The sequence below is a fragment of the Cebus imitator genome, unplaced genomic scaffold (assembly GCF_001604975.1).
Source record: "Cebus imitator isolate Cc_AM_T3 unplaced genomic scaffold, Cebus_imitator-1.0 Scaffold262, whole genome shotgun sequence".
Taxonomy (NCBI): domain Eukaryota; kingdom Metazoa; phylum Chordata; class Mammalia; order Primates; family Cebidae; genus Cebus; species Cebus imitator.
The window spans coordinates 1118550-1143037 of record NW_016107577.1 but is presented as its reverse complement, the minus strand read 5'-3'; the positions used below and the strand labels follow the sequence as shown (position 1 = coordinate 1143037).

Sequence of the window (24488 nt, the reverse complement as noted above, 5' to 3'; positions counted from 1 at the left end):
ACCTCAGCCTCCGCAGTAGTGGGGACCACAGGCGTGTGCCACCACACCCAGATAATTTTGTTGCATTTTTAGTAGACAGGTTTTAACCATGTTGGTCAGGCTGGCCTTGAACTTCTGGCCTCAAGTGATCCTCCCATTTCAGCCTCTCAAAGTGATGGGATTATTGGTGTGACCCACCGTGCCCAGCTGGAAAATACATACACTTAACATAAAATAAAATATACATTATGTAGATAATAAAAGGTAGGTTATACATTACCATTAGAACTCTCTGTCTGTTTCTCTGTCTCTCACTCTGTTTCTCTATACATGTTAACTTTATTCTTTTCAATGTTTCTCCAGCAGCAGGGCCCTTGGCAACCGGCTGCTATTAAATGGCATCCTCAAAGTTTCCTTCACTCTGTATTAGTTTGAAAATCCTAGGGCAGGACTTCTTTGGCCCTGCTTACATCATATGTTCCTGCTAATCTTTTTTCTTTTCCTTTTTTAAAGAGATGAGGTCTCTCTCTGTCACCCAGTCTGGAGTGCAGTAGTACCATCATGGCTCACTGCAGGCTCAACTTCCTGGGCTCAAGCGATCCTCCCTGCTCAGCCTCCTGAGTAACTGCAACCGTAGGCGTGTGCCACCATGACTAAGTAATTTTTAATTTTTTTGTAGAGATGGGGGTCTCACTATGTTGCCCAGGCTGTTCTGGAACTCCTGGCCTCAAGCAATCCTCCATCCTCGGCCTCTAACATTATTTGGATTACAGGCATGAACCACCATGTCTGGCCCTAATCATACATCTAATCACTACTAATCATTGTGTGTTGGAAAAGCAGGGCCATGTAGGAAAATAAGAGTTCTCATTTGGAACCAATGTGTAAAATAATAGGAGGGGGTATAGTTTCTCAGATGAAGGAAGAGAGTAACAGACATGGCCTGCTGAGGGAATTATGAGTTGGACAACCATCCCAATTTATGTATATTGATAATCATTGTTTATCGATTTAATTTTATGCTCTTTTAATTTACTGATTGTGCATATCACACTCATTTCTCTTTTATTTACTCTAGATCTCATTGCCACCTAACATTTTATGTTTTATCACCATCTCAAATTGAATTAAGAAAATCCCCAGTTTTGAGCATCATTTCCCAAAAAGTCTATGTCTTATACCCTGGTGAAAGTAACTTTTTTCTTTTATTTTAAAATATATTTTATTTTTTAGAGCAGTTTTAAATTCACAACAAAATTGAACAGGAAGTACAGAGAGTTCCCATAAACTCCTTGCCCCACAATATCTTATTAAATCTTATTTTATAGTTTTGTGTAATTACTAATATTATAACATGCCTGAAATATAATTGCAGTAGGAACATTTTTCATATATTTTTCTCTATTATGCTTTATCTGCCATCTTGAGGCTGATGACTCCTAATTCTGTACTCCTAGCCTAGGCTTCTTTCCCTTCTTACTTATACAAACAGCTGTCCGAAGGACATCATCTGGATGTCCTGCTGACCCTTCCAACCTAACATGTATATGAATGGGGATCAGAATCTTGTTTCCCTCCTTAAAACCTGTTTATTTTGTCTTTCCCTATCTCAGTGAAGGTTGTACCATTCAACCAATTAATCAAGCCCCCAATCTGGAGTTTGATCCTCCTAGTCCCTCCTTTCTCAGTGAGTACATCAGGTGGTTATGACTTGCTGATTGTACCTCCTAAATTCTACCCTTATACCTGCTACCGTTGCTTTAGTTCAGAAACTCATCATTCCTGGCTTGGATTACTGTACCAGCCTCCTAGCTCATCTGTCTGCTCCTACTCTTGATCAAATCCAGTTCTTCCCAAAGCCAAAGTGATCCTTCTAAAATGCGAATCTGACCATGTTGCCTGCTGCTCAAAACCTCTTAGAAACTCCCCTAACCTCCAGGAAAAAAAACCATGATCCCTTCTGATGTGGTTCTGGCCCATTTTCCCGACACCATCTCCCATTGTCCCCCAACAGCATTTAATCTAGCTCTCTTAACTAGGGCCTTTTCAGGAAGTGGGATAGTTTAGTGATTAAGAGCACAGACTTAGGGGCAAATCAAGGCTTTGCCAGCTGGGGTAAGGTATACTTAAACTTTCTGAGTCTCACTGTCGTTATTTGTAAAAGAGTAATCTAACTGCTTCATAGCATTATTATAAAGAGAATCTATGATAATATTGGCAAAATCCTTTGGACAGAGTAGGCGTTTAGTACATGGTGATTTATTATTAAAATTGGGCTATGCTACTCCATACTTCACTTATTTTGCAAGGTGCCCTCCTTTGCCTTTTGAATTCTTTAGTATAGCAATTATTTTTGACTGCCTACTATGTGCCAGTAAGTTCTAGAAGCTGGGGAAATATTGGTGAACTGGAATGGCGTTCTGATCAAATTAATTCCTTGCTATGCTTCGTTTTCGGCTTTTCTATGTCTTGGAGAGTTTGTACTACCATTTCCCCTTGTATATTATTCTAATTCCTTTGATTGCTTATCAACTTATCATGTTAAAGAGTTGCTGATTACTAATGGACTCTGCAGTTTAACTGTTGAGTAGAGATTGTATTTTGTTAATTTTTGAAACATTTAATGCCTAACAGAGCATGATAATCATTCATTTAAATACATGAAGTAGACACACAGAAGACGTTCAGTAAATATTTCTTAGATTAAAATAAAAATATAATTCCATAATAAAAGTGTTCTTTTATTGTTTAATGTAAATACACAGCCAAAACCCCTTTGGCTTTTAGGGTTATCCTAGGAACCTGCCACCTAATTCTGTTTGTTTTTATAGGAAAGAAGTGCCATTTGAGTTCAAATACTAACTTTAAAATAAAGATCTAGAGTCTATTTCTTTATGACGTGGGATCTACGTGTCTAGTGTGAGAAAATTCCATATCAGAAGTGTTGCAAGGATCTGACTTGAAGCCTTACATTATTTTTTCTTACTATTTCCATGTTTTTAGATTTTATCAATATCCATTTGTAAAGTGTTGGCCTTTTACTGGCTTTTATGAATCTAAAGTTTGTTTTTTTCAATTACGTATTTTCTGATATGTGTTCAGTTGAGTGTGTGTTGACAATTTTTTTTCTTTTTTTTGTTCTTTCTTTCTATAGGCTTCCTTCCCTGGGAACTTGCATTTGGTTTTGGTTTTACGTCCTACCAGCTTTCTTCAACGAACTTTCACAGACATTGGATTTCGGTTTAGTCAGGAGGATTTCATGCTTAAATTACCAGTAAGAGAACATTATTTAAATGTTTTGTTCCTCTAATTCTCATAAAGACTCGCACCATGCTGTTTATATTTTACATGTGCCCATGTAGCATTTAAAAGAAAATAATTTAAATTTGTCTTTTAAAAGTATACATTTGAAATGCCCAAAAGTCTTGCACTTGCCATTTAAAAAAGAAATAGATTATTCGACTTAAAACAATTACTTTTGCAAAAAAGTGTCATATATGTTATATATATGTGTATATATGTATGTATGCATGTGTGTATATGTATGTGTGTGTATGTGTATATAAGTGGGAAATTTTATTTTTAGTAAAATTGAATGTATGTTTTATGTATTTGAACTCCCATGAACTTACATCCTGAGCTAGTCCAGAGTACCATGACTTTAAAATATATTTTTATATGTTTTTAAGGTTAAGAATAGGGTGCTCATAAATTAGGATAATTTTGAAAAGGTCAGTCCCTCCTGCTAAATTATAACTTACTACATAAAGTCCTTTTCTTTGTTGTGAGCATAGCATTCTTTTAGAAGCTAGACCATTAACTGCAAACTTTTAGATGGAGGAAAATTAGGTGTTTTGGTTTCTGTGGAGAATGATTTCGTTTTACAGAAAATGTTTTGTAAAAAAAACTGTTATTATCTGAAGAAGATAGTGCATACATGTGTGGGGACATGTACAGGAGAGAACTGTTAAAACCATTTATCAGAGGTAACTTTCTAGTAAATGTTTGCTAAAGTTCATTTTACAGCTTAATGGAGGGATGGCATGAAGGGCAGTTAACAGTATCTTTCTTGCTTATTTATATAGGTTGTTATGCTGAGCTCAGTTAGTGATTTGCTGACATACATTGATGACAAGCAATTAACCCCTGAGTTAGGCGGCACCTTGCAGTACTGCCACAGTGAATGGATCATCTTCAGAAATGTATGTTGTCTTTGCCCTTACTGTAGAGCCTATAGTTCTTCATGTTAGCCTTTAAATCTACTTCTAGAAATTTTTCCTATTAAAAAAAAAATTTCTGGGGCCCTCACTTTTCAAATACGTATGAATTCAACATTTTGGTTTTCTTCCGTAGGATATATCTAGAAATAATGAGCAGTCACTGAGGATGGCAATTTAAGGAGAATACTAGGGAATAAGGAGATCATACTCTGCCCAAACCCTCCTGTGGCTATGTAGTAACTTGAAGAAATAAAGAATTATGGATTCAAATCCTGGCCCTGCTGATTTTTAGTTATATGACCTTGGACAATATACATAACCTCTCTGAATCTTAGTTTTCCTAACTGTAAAATGGGACTAATAATAACTTACCTCATAGGGATCTTAAAAAGACTCAATGGGATAGCAAATATAAAATGTTTTACATGGTGCCTAGCATATGGCAAACCATCAATAAATGCAAGTGGTATTATTAATCTCATTATCTTAGTGATGCTTCTAAGGCATTTAGATTTGTAACAAAGAGTACTTCTGTTTTAGAAATTTACAAATTTACAAATAGAAATTTACAAAAAACCCTGCAGCTCCCAAGTATGTCTGTGGTAAATAAGTATGTTGACTTCTAGTCTCAGAGATAGGGGAACCCTTAGAAAGAGATTAATAATATACCATTAAATTAGGATTCCATTTTTCTCATACTTGTTCTTCACTCAGCATTTCATTCATTAATTCATTTAACAATGCATTCATTCAACAATTCATTCGCGTGAAGATGTATTGCCAAAATTAGCAATGCCTAGCCTTTAATAACTTGTAATGCTATAAATAAACAAGCAAATATTTTGAGATACATGGTAAACAGATTGACATATGGTCTCTACATTTTGCCCTTCTTTCTCAGAGTAATTGGTTTTAAAAACAAAATAAACAACAAAACCTTACTTACCATTTTATGGCAACAAAGGCTTTGGGACTACCATTCCAAATCTTCTATAGTACCTGAAATGAATTGTTGTGAGGAGTTTTTCTCCCATTTTCTTCAATCATCACCTTGTTTGGAATGCTAATGCTTAATCACAAATGATAATAAACAAATATAAAGTGATTTTACTGTTCTCATCTCTCTTCAGAAGTAAAGTTATTATCAAGCAATTTTGTCAATGGCAGAGTTTATAGAATAAGGAAAACACTATAATTTTCAAGAAAATAAAACAAATTACTCAATACATGGCATTTTTAATAAATAGTTTTCATCAGTGTCCAAGTAATAAGTAAAGAAATTTGGATAAAAGATATTCAGGAAGACTCTTAACCTTCCTCCAGTTTCGTAGAGGCTTAGATGAAGAGGTACAGTTGATTGACAAGAGCAATGCCATATTTCTCTAGAGGAGAAGAGTTCATAGTATATGTGTTTGCTGTTATACCCCCAATAAAAACAAATACAATTACCGATCCAGTTTTTGATATGCTTACAGAGTTACCATAGAATTAAAATAATCACTGGCTCTTTGCAGGCTATAGAAAATTTTGCCCTCACAGTGAAAGAAATGGCTCAGATGTTACAGTCCTTTGGAACTGAACTGGCTGAGACAGAACTACCAGATGATATTCCCTCAATAGAAGAAATTCTGGCAATTCGTGCTGAAAGGTATCATCTGTTGAAGGTATGTCTGAAAGAGTTGACAAATGAAAGATTTCCTTGGTCTTTCTTTTTCCAGAGAGGTGTTAATTATGTACATTTTACCCTGACTGTTGCAAAAGTGGCGATAAAAGACATTTATATATTATATTTAAAAACTATAAAAAATAATACTTTATAAGAGAAGAATGTCCTTGGATATGTTAGATCTAAGTGTCCCCTTTGTAAATGGTACATTATCTTGAGAAGTTATTTAAAAATATCTTATAAATGCTCCAGAAAAAGAAATAGTTTTTTTGTTTTGTTTTGTTTTACTATGTACAGTCATGCACTGCATAATGTTGTTTTGATCAATGACGAACCACATATATGACAGTGATCCCATAAGATTATATCATATTTTTACTGTACCTTTTCTATGTTTAGATATGTTTAGATACACAAATGTATACCATTGTGTTACAACTGCATACAGTATATAGTACAGTAACCTGCTGGGCAGTTTTGTACCCTAGGAGCAATAGGCTCTACCCTGTAGCCTAGATGTGTAGTAGGCTATCCATCTAGGTTTGTGTAAATGCACTCTGTGATATTCACAAAATGCTGAAATCACCTAATAATGCATTTTTCATAACAAATCCCCAACATTAAGTGGTGCATGGCTATATTTTTAATTTTTGATGAGGAGTCAGGAGACAGAGTTTCTTGTCCAATCTTTGCTGTGAACTAGCATTGTGACCAAGGCTAACATTGTTCGATTGATTATAAGTTCTCTTCTCTGCAGAATACTAGGTCTTGATGTTTTCTACAGTAGACCAGGGGTTACAAATTGTTTGTGCTCTCCTACCCAGGCATTTGTGGAGTGTTGCTTTGTGAAGGACTCTGAAGCACAATTCAGATAATCAGCAAATATTTTTTGGATCCACTTCAGAAAGTTTAAGAATAGGCTGAACAACACTTGGCATTCATATAACTCATCTCTTTCATCTGATAATAGACATACTGTGTGCACTAGAAGATTCAAGCTATATAAAGAGATATATGTTTAAATTTAAAAGATAAACTGACTTTTTTTCCAACTTTCATTTTAGGTCCGGAGGGTTCATGTGGAGGTTTGTTACATAGATAAATTATGGGATGCTGAGGTTTGGTGTGTGAATGGTTTTGTCACCCAGGTAGTGAGCATAGTACCAGATAGGTAGTTTTTCAATACTCGCCCCCCTCCCACCCTCCTTCCTCTACTGGTCTCCACTGTCTATTGTTCTCATCTCTTATGTCCATGTGTACCTAATGTTTAGCTCCCACTGTGAGAACATGCAGTATTTGGTTTCCTGTTCCTGCATTAATTTGCTTAGGATAATGGCCTACAGCTGCATCCATGTTGCTAAAAAGGACATGATCTCATTCTTTTTTATGACTGAACAGTATTCCATGGTGTATGTGTACCACATTTTCTTTATACAGTCCACCACTGATGGGCACCTGGGTTGATTCCATGTCTTTGCTATTGTGAATAGTGCTGCAATGACATATGACATATGAGTGCATGTGTCTTTTGGTAGAACAATTTACTTTCCTTTGGATATAAACTCAGTAATGGGTTTGCTGGGCTGAATGTATTCTGTTTTAAGCTCTTTGAGAAATCTCCATGCTGTTTTCCACAGTGACTGAACTAATTTACATCCCCCAACAAGTATGTATCAGTGTTCTCTTTTTTCTGTAGCCTCGCCAGCAGCTGTTATTTTTTGTCTTTTTAATAATAGCTGTTCTGACTGGTATGAGGTGGTATCTCACAGTGGTTTGATTTTCAAGAAACTGACTTTTTGAATCACAATCTAAAAACAAAACTCTGTCCAAGGAAAGAAAGCTCTGTTCTTCATAAACTACACGTTGTTGTTCTTCATAAACTTGCTTACCTTTTCTGAGTTGCAGCTTCTGTATCTTTACAATGAGGATGATGATGATGATGCATCATACCTCGTAGGATTGTTGTTAAATGAAATGAGGCAAAGAAAGTGATGTATGTATAACAATGTTGGGTACACAGTTGGTACTTCATAAACGCTGGCTTTTATTGTTGATGTTATTACTCATGTTGGTCATGGTGTCATGGAATCTGTTCTCAGAATAAATGTACAGTCAAATCTTGTCTACAATTTCAAGGGACTCTTGGACCACCTGAAAGAAATCTTAAATCACTCTTAGATGTCTCGAAAAGGGCTATATTGTTAGATCACCCACTGAAGTTAAGATCTTCTGAATAGAGGCATATATGTGATGAATTCATTAAATCTAAATGTGAAGTAAAACAAGACTTAAAGCAGGGAGTGATTAGTGACAATTAAGATTAGTAAGGAAAGCATTTAACTGCATCTGAACATGCATTAAGTATTATTTACAATTATATGCTTTCTACTATGGTGGTTTTTATTGTGCTATTATTGCTTTATTTAAGCTAATTAAAAGTGTTAGCACAACAGTGCTGGGTGCAGTGGTACATATCTGTTGTCCCAGCTACTCGGGAGCCTGAGGCAGCAGGATCGCTTGAGCCCAGGAGTTTGGGTCCATCCTGGGCAGCATAGCAAGACCCCATCTCTAAAAAAGTAAATAAAAATAAATAAAAGTATTAGCAGAATGGAATGGACTGGATTGGAATTTTCTATCAGTTAGAGAAGGAGGCTATAAATAGACTACATGGTACTTCTTCCCATAATGATCTTATATTAATTGTAACATCCATCTGTGAGGCAGGGGCTTCTTGGATCCTCACAGCTTTCAGATTTTGTGGCACTGAGATTTTACAATTTTGTGAATTTTTAGAGAGCTATGAAAGCAAAGGCCATTTAGAATTACTGTTCCTATTCTTCATGCCATAGTTGTATGTTTCCTTCTCATCAGATCATTCAGTTTAGGTTACTAATTAGCTGATACTCCTGTTGTGTCTTTGGGCAGAATGATATTACAGCTGTAACCAAAGAAGGAAAAATTCTGCTAACAAATCTGGAAGTGCCTGACACCGAAGGAGCTGTCAGTTCAAGACTAGAATGTCATCAGCAAATCAGTGGTGACTGGCAAACTATTAATAAGTGAGTACTCTCTTTTTGGTTTAGAGTTACTTATTTTATATTTTTGAAAGGCAATTATACATTTTTGCTGCAATATGTTAAGCGTGAAAGTATTCCTGGGCCTCTGGAAATCTGAGAACTTATTTCTAGATTCTCTGACAGTGATGATTTTGCTTGTAGAAGAGATTCTGTGGACATTGGTAGTCTCTACAGGTAGAACCAAGTATCATAGGCTATGATTTTGTCTATATTTCTTAGTGTCCAGACCATGTTTATCTACATATTTACAAAACAGATAGTTGTTTTTAGGAATAATTTGAGTTTTCTTTGTTAAGGTTGCTGACTCAAGTACATGATATGGAAACAGCTTTTGATGGATTTTGGGAAAAACATCAATTAAAAATGGAGCAGTATCTGCAACTATGGAAGTTTGAGCAGGATTTTCAAGAGGTCAGTTAAAACATTTCTTTGTACACTTTTTTTCCATTATACCAAGGTTCTCACTTCTTAATCATCAGAAATCCTGTCTTGCAAGCTTCCCATTTATACCTACAAAGAGAAAAAAAAGGAGGCAAATATAAATAAACCTTGGCTTAGACTGAAGAAAACCTCTACTAAAATTTGGAGACTTCTACTTTTTCAGCTTGCTCATTTCCTATGAGAAAGTATCTAACTGCCAATATATATGAAAGGGACAAAGCTACTTTCTACTTTGAGGTTTGTTATTCAAATTTATCTTAGACCTAAAGGGTGTTCAAGGTTATGAGATAGCTTTCCAAGAAAATAATACCAACTTCCTTCTTGGTTTTTAAATCCCATCTACCTATGATGACCAAATTTAGTATGACCTTACAAGATTTTATTTCTGATCCAGGAGTTTATTTCTATGAAAAGCCTGAAAGATGAAATTAAATAAGTTTAACAAGTAATTAAAAGTATATTCCAATTGAACCCTCCTGGAAAATCCATCATATATGGTCAAGATGCATAGATTTAGTTTCTTTTCCTTTTTCAGTCATGTTCAACCTTCTCACAGTCTCTTTCATAGTGTATACTTCACCAGAGGATCCGGGGAAAACTCACTTATTCTCTCTTGCATGTGCCCAGCTTGTTTTCTGCCCATGAATGGCTTACTGTCTTTGTATTTCACTTGCTCATCAGAGTTAGGTTGGGGAGGAGCACTGTACTCTGGACATAGGGCTCAGTTACCACCAGCATTTTCTTTCCTTTGATTCAAACATCTTTTGAAACGTTCTCCATGAAACCTCCCCTAAAGAAAGAAAAGGAAAAGTTGCTCTTGGTCCTTGTAGGTATTTGTGTTTCTCCCTCCTCTCCAACTGAATATACAGAAAATAGCACTTTTCCTGAACATACTCATTATGATTATACTTACATATTAATTTGTATCGGTACCAAATTCTTGTCCTGTGGTTATGTTCTGTTTCCCCAAGTCATTAATTTCTGTCTTTAATCAATATTGTTGTCTGTCTTAGATTATAATCTCACTGATATGGTGTATCTCATAGTGACATGTCAACGGGTTGATATGTCCAGAAACATGACTTTTAAAAAAACACGTAGAAACATAAACTTACAGAAAAATTGCAAATATAAGAAAAATAGAAATACTCATATACTTTCTTCCCAGATTAACTTAATGATAATCTTTTACTCGATTTGCTTTATTATTTGTATTCCCTCATATATGTGTGTATATATATATATATATATTTTTTCTGATCTGATGCATATGTATTTTTCTGACCCATTTGAGTGTAAGTTGCATGCATGATAGTCCTTTCCCCCTAAATACTTCCATTTTTTTCTAATAGGGATATTCTGTTATATAACCATAGTACAGATATCAGATTCAGTATATTTAACAATGCAATACTTTTACATTACCTGCCATTGGTATTCAAATTTTGTTAGTCGACTGAGTCAAGTCTTTTATAGCATTTATTTTTCCTTCAGAACTGGATCCTAAATAGGGTCCAGTCTTGCATTGCCTTGTATCTTTAGTGTCCTTGAATCTAGAACATTTCCACAGCCTTCCTTTGTTTTTTATCTCTCTACATTTTGAAGAATGTAGGTTTTTTATTTTTTTATTTTTATTTTTTTTTAGATAGTTCTGTCTTCCAGGCTGGAGTATAGTGGCACAATCATAGCTACTGCAGCCTCAAATTCCTGGGTTTAAGCGATTCTCCCACCTCAGCCTCCCAAGTAGCTGGGACTACTGTTATGCACCACCATGCCTGGTTAATTTTTAAGTTTTTGTAGGGGTGGGGTCTCACTGTGTTGCCCAGGCTGGTCTCAAACTCCGAGGCTCAAACAATACTCCCTCCTCAGCCTCCCAAAGTGCTGGGATTTCAGGTATGAGCTATAAGGACTCATGCCCAGCCATAGTCCCTTTTTAAATAAAATTTTCTTCATTTGGAGTTTGTCTGACATCTTCTCATGATTCTACTTAGTATGTATGACCAGCTAGAATGCCCCATTAGTTAAGTGTCCTTCTTAGTGAATCACATCTGCAGGTGAATGACGCCTACTTCCCTCTTATTGTTGATATGGATTTTGATTGTCTATTCAGGATGTTGTTGAATTTCTCCATTGTAAAATTACTTTTATTCCCATTCCAATTAGTAGTAAACGTGTGGGGAGAAAATTTAAGGTTATGCAAATATCCTGCTTTTCATCAAAATTTCCCCATAGATTTAGCATCAACTGATGATGCTTGCCTGGACAAATCTTTGCTATGATGATTGCAAAATCATGATTTTTTTCAACCCCCATGTCCAGTCCACATTTATAAGTCCACACTAGGCATTCTACTGAAGCAAGACCCTTCGCTTCTCTCCATTTATTTCTTTATTTGATTCAAATATATTTACTTAGTGGTTTTAAAAATACTTTCAAGTTTTATTTTAGATTTAGGGGGTATACATGCATGTATGTTACATGGGTATATTGTGTGATGCTGAGGTTTGAGATGTGAATGATGCCATTACTTAGGTAATGAGAATAATACCCAATAGTTTTTAAGCCCTTACCTTCCTCCTTTTCCCTCTTTTAGCAGTGTCCAGCATTTATTCTTCCTATCTTAATGTCTATGTGTAACCAGTAATTAACTTCCATTTATAAGTGACAACATGTTGTGTTTCGTTTTCAGTTCCTGTGTTAGTTTGCTTAGGATAATGACCTCCAGCTGCATCATGTTGCTGCAAAATACATGATTTTTTTCTTTTTTGTGGCTGCATAGTATTCTGTGGAGTATTTGCACCACATTTTCTTTATCTAGTCCATCACTGATGGGCACCAAGGTTGATTCCAAGCCTCTGCTATTGTGAATAGTGCTGCAATGAACGTACAATTGCATTGTCTTTTTTTATAGAATGATTTATTTTCCTTTGGGTATATACTCAGTAATGGGATTGCTGGGTCAAATTGTAGTTCTATCTTAAGTTCTTTGAGAAATATTCAGGATGCTTTCCACAGTGGCTGAACTAGCTTACTTACTAACAGTGTATCCGTGTTCCCTTCTCTCCACAGCCTTACCAGCATCTGTTCCTTTTTGCCCTTTAATAGCCATTCTGACTGGTGTGAGATGGTATCTCAGTTGATTTGCATTTCTCTGTTTGAGCATTTTTTCATGTTTTTTTAAGTTCCTTACAGACTCTGGACATTAAAGTTTTGTCAGATGCATAGTTTGTGAATATTTTCTCCCATTTTGTAGGTTGTCTGTTTACTCTGTTGATAGTTTCTTTTGTTATGCAAAAGTTATTTAGTTTAATTAGGTCTCACGTATTAATTTTTGTATTTACTGAAATTGCTTTTGAGATTTTAGTAATAAGTTATTTACCAAGGCCCATGTCCAGAATGGTGTTTCCTAGGTTTTATCCCAAGATTCTTGTAGCTTGAGGTCTTGCATTTAAATCTTTAATCCATCCTTAGTTAATTGTTATATATGGTGAAAGGTAGGGTTCCCGTTTCACTCTTCTTTATATGACTAGTCAGCTATCTCAGCACCATTTATTGAATAGGGAGTCCTTTCCTCCTTGATTATTTTCCTTGATTTTGTAAAACATCAGTTGGCTGTAGGTGTGTAGCTTTATTTCTGGGTTCTGTATGCTGTTCCATTGGTCTATGTGTCTGTATTTGTACCAGGACTATGACGTTTTGGTATAGTTTGATGTCGGGTAATGTGTTATTTCTGCCTTTGATCTTTTTCCTTATGATTGCTTTCGCTATTTGAGCTATTTTGTAGTTCCATGTGAATTTTAGAATAGTTTTTCTAATTTGGTGAAAAAGAATGTTGGTAGTTTGATAGGAATAGCATTGAATCTGTAGATTGTTTTGGACAGTATGGCCATTTGTGTGATAGGAATTCTTCAAATCTATGAGCATGGAATGTTTTTTCCATTTGTTTTTGTCATCCATGATTTCTTTCAGCAGTGTTTTATAGGTCTCCTTATAGAGATTTTTCTCCTTCTTGGGCTACCTGTATTACTAGATATTTTATTCTTTTTGTGGCCATTGTAAATGATATTGCATTTGTGATTTGGCTTTCAGCTTGAACATTATTGGTGTATAGAAATGCTACTGATTTTTGTACATTGATTTTGTATCCTAAAACTTCCTTGAAGTTGTTTATCAATTCTAGGAGTCTTTTGGTAGAGTCTTTAGTATTTTCTAGTTATAGAATCATATCGTCAGCAAAGAGAGATGATTTGACTTCTTTTCTAATTCCTAGGGTTTTTTTAAATGGTTTATAATTTATTACTGTTCTTGACTATTTTGATGTTTCAAACTGCTGCTGTATCCTTGTGACATGCTCCAACATTTAAATAAATCACCTTCTTACTTTCTGGCATAAAAATATATCCCAAGTTCATCTGTACCTATTCTGCCTCAGCCATGGAATCAGTCATTTCCCTGAGGAGCCCTGGTTTCTTTTTCTGGGAAACAGTATTAAAGATCAAGATCTGGGTGGGAGCTGTGCTTATTACTTCTGGAGGGATTTTGCTTTTAGGATCATTCATCAGAGAGCTGGGGAATGATGACAAAAATAAACTTAGATGAAAATTCTCAGGTAAGGTTGTGTTTTAGATGTATATGTGTGTGTGTATAAATATATATATATAGGCACTCACACAAATGTATATATACCTATACATACCTCACATGTATACATTTATGCAAATATATTATATGTCCATATATATAAACCTCACATTTATACATTTATGCAAATACATGTCCTCATATATAAACCTACACATGTACATGGTGATCTTTTATATATCATGAGTACACATTGATATCTATGAAGTTAAATTTTAACAGATTATCGCTATTTCTGTGAATAACAAAATATTTTTTAATATCAGCAATTTCTCCATGTCAATTTTTTTGTTTAAAAGCATTTTGTATAAAACTTGATCATAAAGGGACAATTTTTATGTTTTAAAAGCTCTTTGTTTCCTACTTTTAGCTTGTGACTGAAGTTGAATTTCTGTTAAACCAACAAGCAGAACTGGCTGATGTAACAGGGACTATAGCTCAAGTAAAACAAAAAATAAAAAAATTGGAAAACTTAGATGAAAATTCTCAGGTAAGATTGTGTTTTAGATGTTTGCTTTATTTATACAGCATAATAGATATGCTTTGGTGGGACTAGGTAGTATAAACCCTTATTATGAATTTCTTTTTTTTATTTTTCCATAGGTTATTGGTGTATAGGTGGTGTTTGGTTACATGAGTAAGTTCTTTAGTGGTGATTTGTGAGATTTTGGTGCACCCATCACCCAAGAAGTATACACTGTACCCTATTTGTAGTCTTTTATTCCTCGCCCTCCTCCCATATTAACAACATTGTGTATTTTAGGCACAATTATATTTGTCTATATTCTGTTTTGTTCAATGTGGGCCATGGGTGACACTAAGGATGTGTCATGTAGCTGTAAAAGGAGGTCTCTGAGACAATAGCATGAACTATTTCAAGCCCACCAATAGCAGCAAGGACATAAATTGTTTCGGAGAAGCTAGAAAAATGTGTATTCAGAATAATATATGGTGCTTGGAAATGATGGAAACATATAAGGGCATAATTCCTTAAATGCCCACTTTATGATATATGAAGTTTAACCAAATAGAGACTCACATAGACAGATCTATTTATTTTTACTATCTGTGACCTTGAGTAAATTGATTTCTAATCTTCCGTGTCCTTGTCTATACGTTGGGGATAAAATGACCTACTTTGCAGGACAGTTGTGAATATTCATTTAGATGTATATAAAGCATCTGGCACACCACTGGGCTATGTAGTAAGTACTCAACCGAGGCAGTTTTTATTATTTCTGCTAGTCTTAAAGTTTGTACTAATGGCTTTAATACTTTAAAAACTCAAGCTTTTATGTGAGAGTAAGGCCATGCTTTTTATGTGAGAGCAAGGCCATGCTTTTTAGGATGAATTCTCAGCATACAAACAGATTTATGGGTGAACCATGAATATGTGAAAACAAATATTGAAGAAGCAACAGTTATGATAACTAGTTCTGAAATTATGCTTGTAGGTCTCTGTGATCATGGGACAGGTTGTATATCCCTATGGTGTAGTAGAAAGAGGAGGCAAACTGGTTTGGAAACTAAGGAGGACTTAATTTTTTTCTATGTAATAACTTTCCATTTCTAATTGTGGTAAAAATGCATAATATGAAATTTGCCATCTTAGTCATTTTTAAGGGTTAAGTTCAGTAGTGATAAGTAAATTCCCATTGTTGTACAATAGCTCCAGAACTTTTCTATCTTATAAAATTTAAAGTATATCTCCATTAGATAACAGCTCTCCATTTTAAACCTGGTTTTCCCACTAGGTAGAGAGGCCAGTCACTTCCTCATTCTGGGTTTCAGTTTTATTTATTTTATTTTGACAAACATTTCTTGAACTCCTACTATTATTGAGTCTCTACACTGGGGGGAGTGAGTAGTTGACAGAGTGGAGGCAAGGCCACTGAGGGTTATTTTTTGACACAGAAATCCTATGACTTCAGGTATGTTAAGTAGTCCAGGTACATGACAACTCTGATGAGATTTCTAAGGCCAAGATGATATGAAATACATTTGGCTGGTGTGTATAACTCATTTAATATAGGCTGTTCTCTTCTAAATCCACAAATATTAGAAGAAAAAAATCTCATTCACATTCTGAGTGTGATGTAAAATTTTTAGTTTCTATAACCAGAAATGCATGAGCTTCTAATGACATCACTGCTGCAGCTAATTATTGTGATCTTAAGGTTTTTTTTTTCTTTTTTTTTTGCAGCCTGAAGCAGCATACATCAAATTATATTTTTGGCATATAACTCGCTCAAGCAATTTGCTCCTTAACTATTTTCTTTTTTTCTCTATAGTAACAGAGATCATGTATTCATTATTGTCTTTCTTTGTTAAAATCAGGCACTATTAGCAAAAGCCCAGTTTGTGATATTACATGGACACAAGCTTGCAGCAAATCACCATTATGCACTTGATTTAATCTGCCAGAGGTGCAATGAGCTACGTTACCTTTCTGATATTTTGGTTAATGAGATCAAAGCAAAACGGATACAGCTCAGCAGGACCTTCAAAATACATAAACTACTACAGCAGGTAGTGTAATGGGAAATGATTCATTTCTGAAAAGGAATGAACATTTTTTTCCGGGTCCTGCTAGCCTGAAACACTTTACCCTTCTGCCTCATGGAATACCCTTTATCTTCTCAGAGTTTATATGGTCAGGGACTGGTGTAGTTTTGGAGTTAAATTTGTAAGAAGTCTGAAGGACTGAATTTGATTATGATTTTTTCATCCATCTGCCAATGAACTATTCATGGAAGATCCAATATAGTTCAAATTTTGCCCTTTGTTCTAAATATTGAAATTGTGGAGTAATGGCTTCCTTTCTATTTTGGGTACAACTCTGAAGCCTCCACTGGTGATGGTTTGTACTCGAAACATTTTTAAAAGCCTGAGGGGCATTTTGCTAAAACCTGAAACTCCTATCACATTTCATAGTACAGAAATAAAATATTAAACAGTGACTGGAAAATATTCCTCCATGGTTTGTGGGTTTGACCCTTTTCATGATTAGGCAATGAATTGACAGGTCACCATGTGGTTCTGGTGTTGGCAGTGGAATATAAAATAGGGGTACCACTTACAGACATTATATCTGAACATAAACATTTTAATCTTTACATCTCATTCTTTGGTAAGGAATCATTATCCTTGTCCTTGGCATTCATTAAGCATTTGTATTATACTTTATATTTTTCTAAGAATTTCATATTTTAGTTATTGATTTTGGGAAAATCACATGCAATTGAAGTGTTAGCATTGAGAAAATGGTCAGACTCCTGCTGCAGAATAAATTAATTGTTGTGAAATAAATGCAGTGTTTTCCAACCTTGGCTGCATATCAGCAATATCTGTGGAGCTCTCTAAAAGTCTAAATGCCCACCTTATGGCCCAGAGCTACTGAATCAGAATTTTGGGGGGCAGAACCTAGATATCTTTATTATTTTTTTAATAGCTCTGAATGCAATTGTGACTCACAGAAGCCAAGGGCTGAGAACCACTCATTTAATGGACAAATATGTTTTCTCTTTATTAATTCTTGTTTTTTTCTTCTTGATTTTCTCACCAGGCTCGTCAATGCTGTGATGAAGGGGAATGTCTTCTGGCTAATCAGGAAATAGATAAGTTTCAGTCCAAAGAAGATGCTCAGAAAGCTCTTCAAGACATTGAAAATTTTCTTGAAATGGCTCTACCCTTTATAAATTATGAACCTGAAACACTGCAGTATGAATTTGATGTAATATTATCCCCTGAACTTAAGGTAGAGTTTTTTTTTAATTTTCAAATAAACATTTGAATAAAATTACAATTGCAGTAGTGTGGGTAGGTTTACTACCTCACAGCTAACTTTATGTCAAATTGCACTTACATTGTCCTCTTAGGGGTGATAGTAGTGCCACTGTCAAGCATCAAAGAATTCAAAGGCATATGTTTGCTATATAATGAAGAATAATTTCCTTTTTGAGCTCCAACTCCATTATTTTAATACTCTTTTTATGTGCAAGGAGTTTTCACACATATTTTGTTGTGTATCACTGGAGAAAGGCCCAAAGCTCTTCTATAATAGAATGTTGGGGCCATGTCAAGAGTACTCTACCCCAAACATCTTTCCTTTGTGCTGCAGTACTATCAGTAGATGCTCTGTGGATGATGTGGCTTTCCTACTCAGTTTGAGAATCAAAGGATAAAGATAGGATTTGGGGAAGGAGGAGCAGGCAGAAGTTGATGTTAACAGGATGGAGAGCTATAGATGAGCTCAGTGCTGCCCCCTTGGAAATGACATGAAGGATTCTCCGTGTTGAAGATAAGACCATTTGTGATGCTATTTGCTGCTGAAATAAGTAGTTGACTCTAAGGTTGGAGCAGTATCTAGATCCATGCTTAGTGGAATATCCTAGAGGGTGCCGCAGGAAATCAGAAACATAGTCATGGCAATAGCCAAGTGATTCTCTGGAAGCAACCAAGCTTAACTCTAGCTGCCTCAAAGCATCTAGGAGAGGTAGGAAAGTTTATTATCCATTGGTGGCTCTGAAGAGCCTGTTGCAACATTGAGAACTATAACAAGAGTGTCCCTGCAGGGTAAATGTAACAAAGTATTTTACCAATGTTATTCATTTGATTGTTTTTATAACTTGGTGACTTTCTTATGCTAAACAAGAAAGAGCAATATGCTTTCTTTTCCAGCCATTATCCATTTCAGCCAATGAAGGGCAAATCACTCTATGCAGTGACCAATTTCATGAATGCTTCTTGGTAATTTTTTTCCTCAGGTTGAGGTTTTGGTTTCATATCCATGTGAACATAATACAAACTCTGTTTTCTTACTTTCCTAAATTTCTTGTAGTTATATTTTAAACTCTAATTTATTTTGACTATCTGAGCCTGAGAAATGTAGTAGGGTTTGTAATGACCTCATTTCAGAAAATATTTAATGTAATTCTTATGCAACCTGCAGGTTCAAATGAAGACTATACAACTCAAGCTTGAAAACATTCGAAGCATATTTGAGAATCAGCAGGCTGGTTTCAGGAACCTGGCAGATAAGCATGTGAGGCCAGTTCAATTTGTGGTACCCACATCTGAAAATTTGATCAGATCTAGAGCACCATTTTTTTCATCGAAACATGGTAAAATATCTTACTTTGTCTATCTCTTTTTTTCTTGCTATTGTTTATGTTGTTACTCTTGATGTAAATACTGAGTTTGTTCTTCAATGCTGATAGATGAAAATTTAATTTTAGTACCTTTGGTCATATTTATATTGTGCAAAGCAAGATTCAAATTGAGGTTATTGTACAGTAGTAAAGCATAGTAGTAATATAGTACAGTACAAGGAATTGTGAACATCTCAGTACTGAGTACTCCAGCCTTGCAAATGACTATGATAATTTTACCAGCATTAAACTTACAATTTTTTTTCAGCAGGTGAAGGAAAATATATCAACTATATATATATGTGTGCATGGACACACACACACACACACACACACATACACAGACACATATTTACTGCTACTCTAGATAAGCTATGATTTGTTCCTTTTTTATTTGTATAAATTTAGGGAGTACAAGTAGATACAGTTTTGTTACATGGATATATTGCATAGTGGTGAAATATGACTTGGTTCTTACAAGTTTCTAGTAAATGAATGAGTTAGATAATCGAATGGATTCCCTTTTCTAAATAAATGCTGTTAAGTAGAATAATTTTCTTCGTAATTTACTGTTACAGAGTTCATTTTCTAGTTTTAATTTTCTAGTTTTATCCATGTAATATCTACTTTCTTTCTAAGTTGTATGGAAATAATAATTACCCTCATAATGTGTTGAACTACTCTGGATATAGATAGCTCAGGTGTTCCCTTGAGCTGCCTTCACGGCTTCTTAGAGGAGAGTAATTTGGTCTTTAGGGCCCTAAGAAAGTGGAATGGATGAAGATGGGAGTAAAGTCAGTCTATCTGATCTAAATGGAATCAGAAGCTTCATTAGTGTAGAGGAACCACTTTGGAATTCAGAGAAGGTTTGAGCCAAGGATAATGAGCATAAAAATAATAGGTTATATCTAGCATGGTTCAGATTTTAAAAAGGTGATGAAAGCAGGTAACTAGGCTAAGATTATGAAAGTTACATATTGAATACTTATGAAATATAGAAATATATTTAGAAATAAAACCCTAAGCAATGTCTTAAATGAATAATATTGACTATATCAAAGATATATCAAAGATACAGGGAATATTAAAAGTATTGGAAAAAAGAGTAAAGATAACAAAATAAAAAACAATAAGGGAATAAAACCCAATAGCTATGAGAATAAAAATGAGATACGTTGATATTCTTGAGCAGAAGACAGACCTCAGTTAGATTTCTGACTCCATGTACTGGCTGTATCTCCTTGAACAGTTCTTTTAGCTTCTTTAGCCTCAGTTTCCTTGCTTGGACAATAAGGACGATAATACCTACTGACTCCAATGGGTTATTGTAAAGATAGGGTGAAAAAAATTGAGGAGTATAAAAAAAACTTAATAAACTGGACTAGTCCTTTCCTCTGGTTAAACCTGCTTGCTTAATTGTCCTCTAAAATCTCAACTCCTCTGAAGAGGTTCTTGAAGTGGTGCATCTTGGGTTGAGGAATGGAGTTCTGAGAAGACTCTCACAGATCCATGCAAGTCCTTGGTCACTCACTAGCACATTTTGTTTTGTATTGTTTCATTATTTCTTTCTGATATTCTAATTTAATGGCGTGACAATTTCCTTCTGCAGTGGGAGCTGGAGACTCTTTCTTTCAAGCATGTAAACTTTTTTCAAAAGGTATACATCTTTATTATATTACTTTTGCCAATACATTTTCCTGAGTTTATGTACATGTGAAAAATCAGTTTGGCATCTAAAAACAGCAGCAGTTCATTCTGGCATTCTAACTGCAAGTAACTTTTTCCTGTTTTTCGTAATAACCATCCATTCTTCTCTTTGTATTATACTTACATTGGAAAATGACTGTATAAAATGTAGATTATGCTTCTAAACTCAAGGTTTTTCATGAAATGACCCCCCAAAAAGAATAAAGGAAAACAATTGGAGATGCTAAAATGAATCAGGCTTTCTTTTGTTTAAGATACTTCATGATCCAACTTTTTGTTAGTAGTAGCTTGGATTTGCTTCAGTTTGAGACTGCCTAATGTGCTTATAAGGATGAGGCAGCTTAATAAATAAATGGCATGGATGGATAAATGATTTTATCTATTATGCATCATTCTTTGTAAATTAAATCAAAACATTATTTTTGCTACAAACCTTGTTAATTTTACCTAATCACTCTGTGAGTGATAGGGATTGTTAACAATCCATTCCAAACAATTTCTTTAGACTTTTAATTGCTAAGCCACATATATAAAATTTGGCCACCTCAAAACATAAGTATTACTTTCTTATAAAAATGAATCAAACTTGTTTTTCTTTCTTTTTATTTTAGTTTTTTCTTTTTTTGTCAAATATAATTCTGCACCTACCACAGTACCTGGCACTTAGCAAGATGTAATAAATATTTGTAGAATTAACATTGAATATAGAGTGTAGTTATTGAGAATGTGAGACATTGACAGCGAGATATAAAATGTAAAATGTGACTTGAACTACTAAATCTGTATCTTTAGCCTACATCTTTCTTCTAAACTTTGGACCTCTGTTTATAATTTGCCTTTTTGAATTTCCCATAGGCAACTCAGACTCAACATACCTCAGATTAACTCTTTCCTGCAATCTTTCTACTCTTCATCTTGGTGAATGGCACTATGATTTCCCCAGTTACCCAAGCCTAGGGCTTTTGTTCTTCCTTCTCACTTACGCCCTACCTCTAATTGGTCAAAATTTCTATGTCCTGTGGATTTGTGCCTACTAAGTATCTCTCTCAAATCTGTCCACTTTTTTTTTCATCCCTACTGCTATCCTTACTGCCACTTTCCTGGTCTAAGCTAACATCATCTCTGGCCTTGACAACTGTGACAGTCTTTCTGTCTCTTCCACTTACCTACCCACTTTTTATTCCCTTTCCTAGGTGTCTTACCTTGTGGACATTGCACACACTGTTCTCTCCCTGGGACACTATTCCCTTTCCTCTCCCTTTCTCACATGTTAGCTTCTACTCCTCCATCAGATTTCCTGTCTCTAGGCCACTTCCTTCAGGTAAGCTTTTCCTCCCCACATCTCCTCCTTCCTTACACCCCTGTTTGCTTAGGTGTTCATGCTATGTGATAACAAGTACCCCTGAATTTCTTCTTGGCTTTAACAAATTGTCTGTTTTCTGTCTCTCTTGCTAAACTAAGCTCTGTAAGGGCAAAAACTATGTGCAATTTATCTTTGTATCCCAAACACAGAGCTTAGCATATGGTGTAGGTACTCAGTCCTTTTATATATATTGTTAGAAGATGAATACATCTATCTTGCTTTGCAGAATGTGTTTCTCATAAGTTGTGCATATATTTATTTTGTATCTCTTAATGTATTTGCAAATAATTAATTAGCAAAATAATAATTGCTTCTTAAGTTACCTTTAGAAATAAGTTTGGATCTCTGTAGAACAGGTTTCTTTAAAGTGGAGCATATTAATATTCATTGAGAAGTTAATTTTGTATAATAGTTCCCACTAAGTTTAATGTATATTTCTATATGATTATATAAACGTGAAGTTTAGATGTAAAATATATTTTAATAAGTGAAAGTGAAGTATAGAGTCTAGAGAATGTAACAGCCCATCGTTTTCCTGAGTGTGCCTGATATTGGCTCCTGCTGAGGAGGGAAAGACAAAAGGTTTGTTTCTTTCATGGAGAGAAGAGACCCATGCAGCCTGTGTGAATAACAACAGCCTTTTCAGCAGCCCTGAGAATTAGAATCTAAACAATCTAGTCTTTGGTTGGACCATGCCTTTGGCTTTGTAGAAACATCTGAACTCCGTGCTTAATAATACAGTGGCTCACCCTTTCTAAACTAAACATTTAAAAAATAAAGATGAAAGCTTTGCATTTTGATGAATTTTTGTAACATTTTATCATGCTTTGGAAATGTTTATATGGTAGTTAGAAACATTCTGAGACTAGATTATATGAATTTGAATACCACCTCTGCTTCTTGGACAAGATATTAATCTTAGTTCCTTATCTAAAAGACAGGGATAGAAGTCGTTACCTACCTCTTAAGATGATTTCGACTATTAAAAAAGAAGATTTATGCATAGCTCTTAGAATAGTGCTCAACATGTAGAAAGTAACAAATAAGTGTTAGATGCTCTAATTAGTAGATTAAACTTAGTTTTTTTCAAAATTCTTTTGATTGAGTTAATCAATGAGCTACAATTTGATTAGATGTTTTTGTGTCAGAATCAATACTAAATCTGCAAATAATTATGAGCACTAACCCCTACCTCAATGCTTTGCAAGTAAGTGAATGTTTGACAAATGAAAGAAGGGGTGAATACACAGTAAAATTGTGCTCGATAAGAAGTTGAAATCATATAAGTCCAACCAATCATTATTTTCTATAGTGTGATTTAAAAATACTAATATAAACATATTGGAATATTAACTCAAATTATTTAATAAATATGTATGTATTTTTATTAAAAGTACTGACTTTAATTCTGGTTTGAAATTCTTCTTTCACATTTCTCTACCAGGGAAGAAGACTTGGAGACAAAATCAGAGCAACTTAAAAGTAAATATCATTAATTAATTCAAAATTGACTTTATTGCTTTAGTTGTAGAGTTGCTATGGGCCTTAAACCATATTTTTCATTCACTAGACCAATATTGTGTCTTTGAAAGACTGTTTAAAAGAAAAAAAACCCTGCTGCTGCATTGTGTTTTACTGCATTGCTGGCATATCACCAGATACGCTAGTTTCTCAGAATGAGCCGTTTCTCAAGTCCTGGCTCAAGATTAGAATCATTTGTGTAGAACATCTCTTATATGTTCCAGCTTCTTTTTGCCACCATCCACCATCACTTCAATAATTGTAAATAAGCGTTGCACCTTTTTGCAGAAGAAACTTTCTTTCATGAGCAATTCCAGTCCTACAAGTATGAAGCACACAGGACAGGTTCTAATGCCCCATGCAGAGGCTAACTCGGAGCTCAAAAAAGATATCCATTCTTTTTTTGTTTGTTTTTAAATTATTTTAGGGACGGGGTCTCACTATGTTGCCAAAGCTGGAGTGCAGTGGCTATTCATGGAGGCTACATAGCTCACTGTTGCCTCTAATTCTTGGGCTCATGCCACCCTCCCACTTCAGCCTCCTGAATAACTGGGACTACAGGTGTGTGCCACTGCACCCATTCTGCTTACTTATTGTTAGATATAAGATTCCATTCCTCTCAGTTATCTGTGATAGTCTGATACCTGTAAAGAAGTAGACTCATCATAGATACAATATCCCACGTTTTCTTTTCTCTCTTTTTTTTTTTTTTTTTTTTTTTTT

At 34.9% G+C, this 24488-nt stretch overlaps 1 protein-coding gene across 7 annotated transcripts in view; it reads left to right on the top strand.

Annotated features, from left to right (window-relative positions):
- Positions 1-24488, top strand: part of MCF2 (MCF.2 cell line derived transforming sequence) — a 107616-nt gene that overhangs the window by 57345 nt on the left and 25783 nt on the right. For 4 of the 7 annotated variants that reach the window (XM_017499917.2, XM_017499916.2, XM_017499920.2 and 1 more), the window contains 10 exons: positions 3134-3253; positions 4065-4181; positions 5714-5863; positions 8791-8924; positions 9239-9353; positions 14395-14514; positions 16362-16553; positions 17590-17781; positions 18976-19147; positions 23689-23726. In XM_017499917.2, the coding sequence (XP_017355406.2) occupies positions 3134-3253; positions 4065-4181; positions 5714-5863; positions 8791-8924; positions 9239-9353; positions 14395-14514; positions 16362-16553; positions 17590-17781; positions 18976-19147; positions 23689-23726 (1350 nt within the window). Of the gene's footprint in view, positions 1-3133; positions 3254-4064; positions 4182-5713; positions 5864-8790; positions 8925-9238; positions 9354-14394; positions 14515-16361; positions 16554-17589; positions 17782-18975; positions 19148-20783; positions 20832-23688; positions 23727-24488 lie in introns of all 7 variants that reach the window. The other 3 variants (XM_037728319.1, XM_037728318.1, XM_017499915.2) reach the window with 2 other exon arrangements.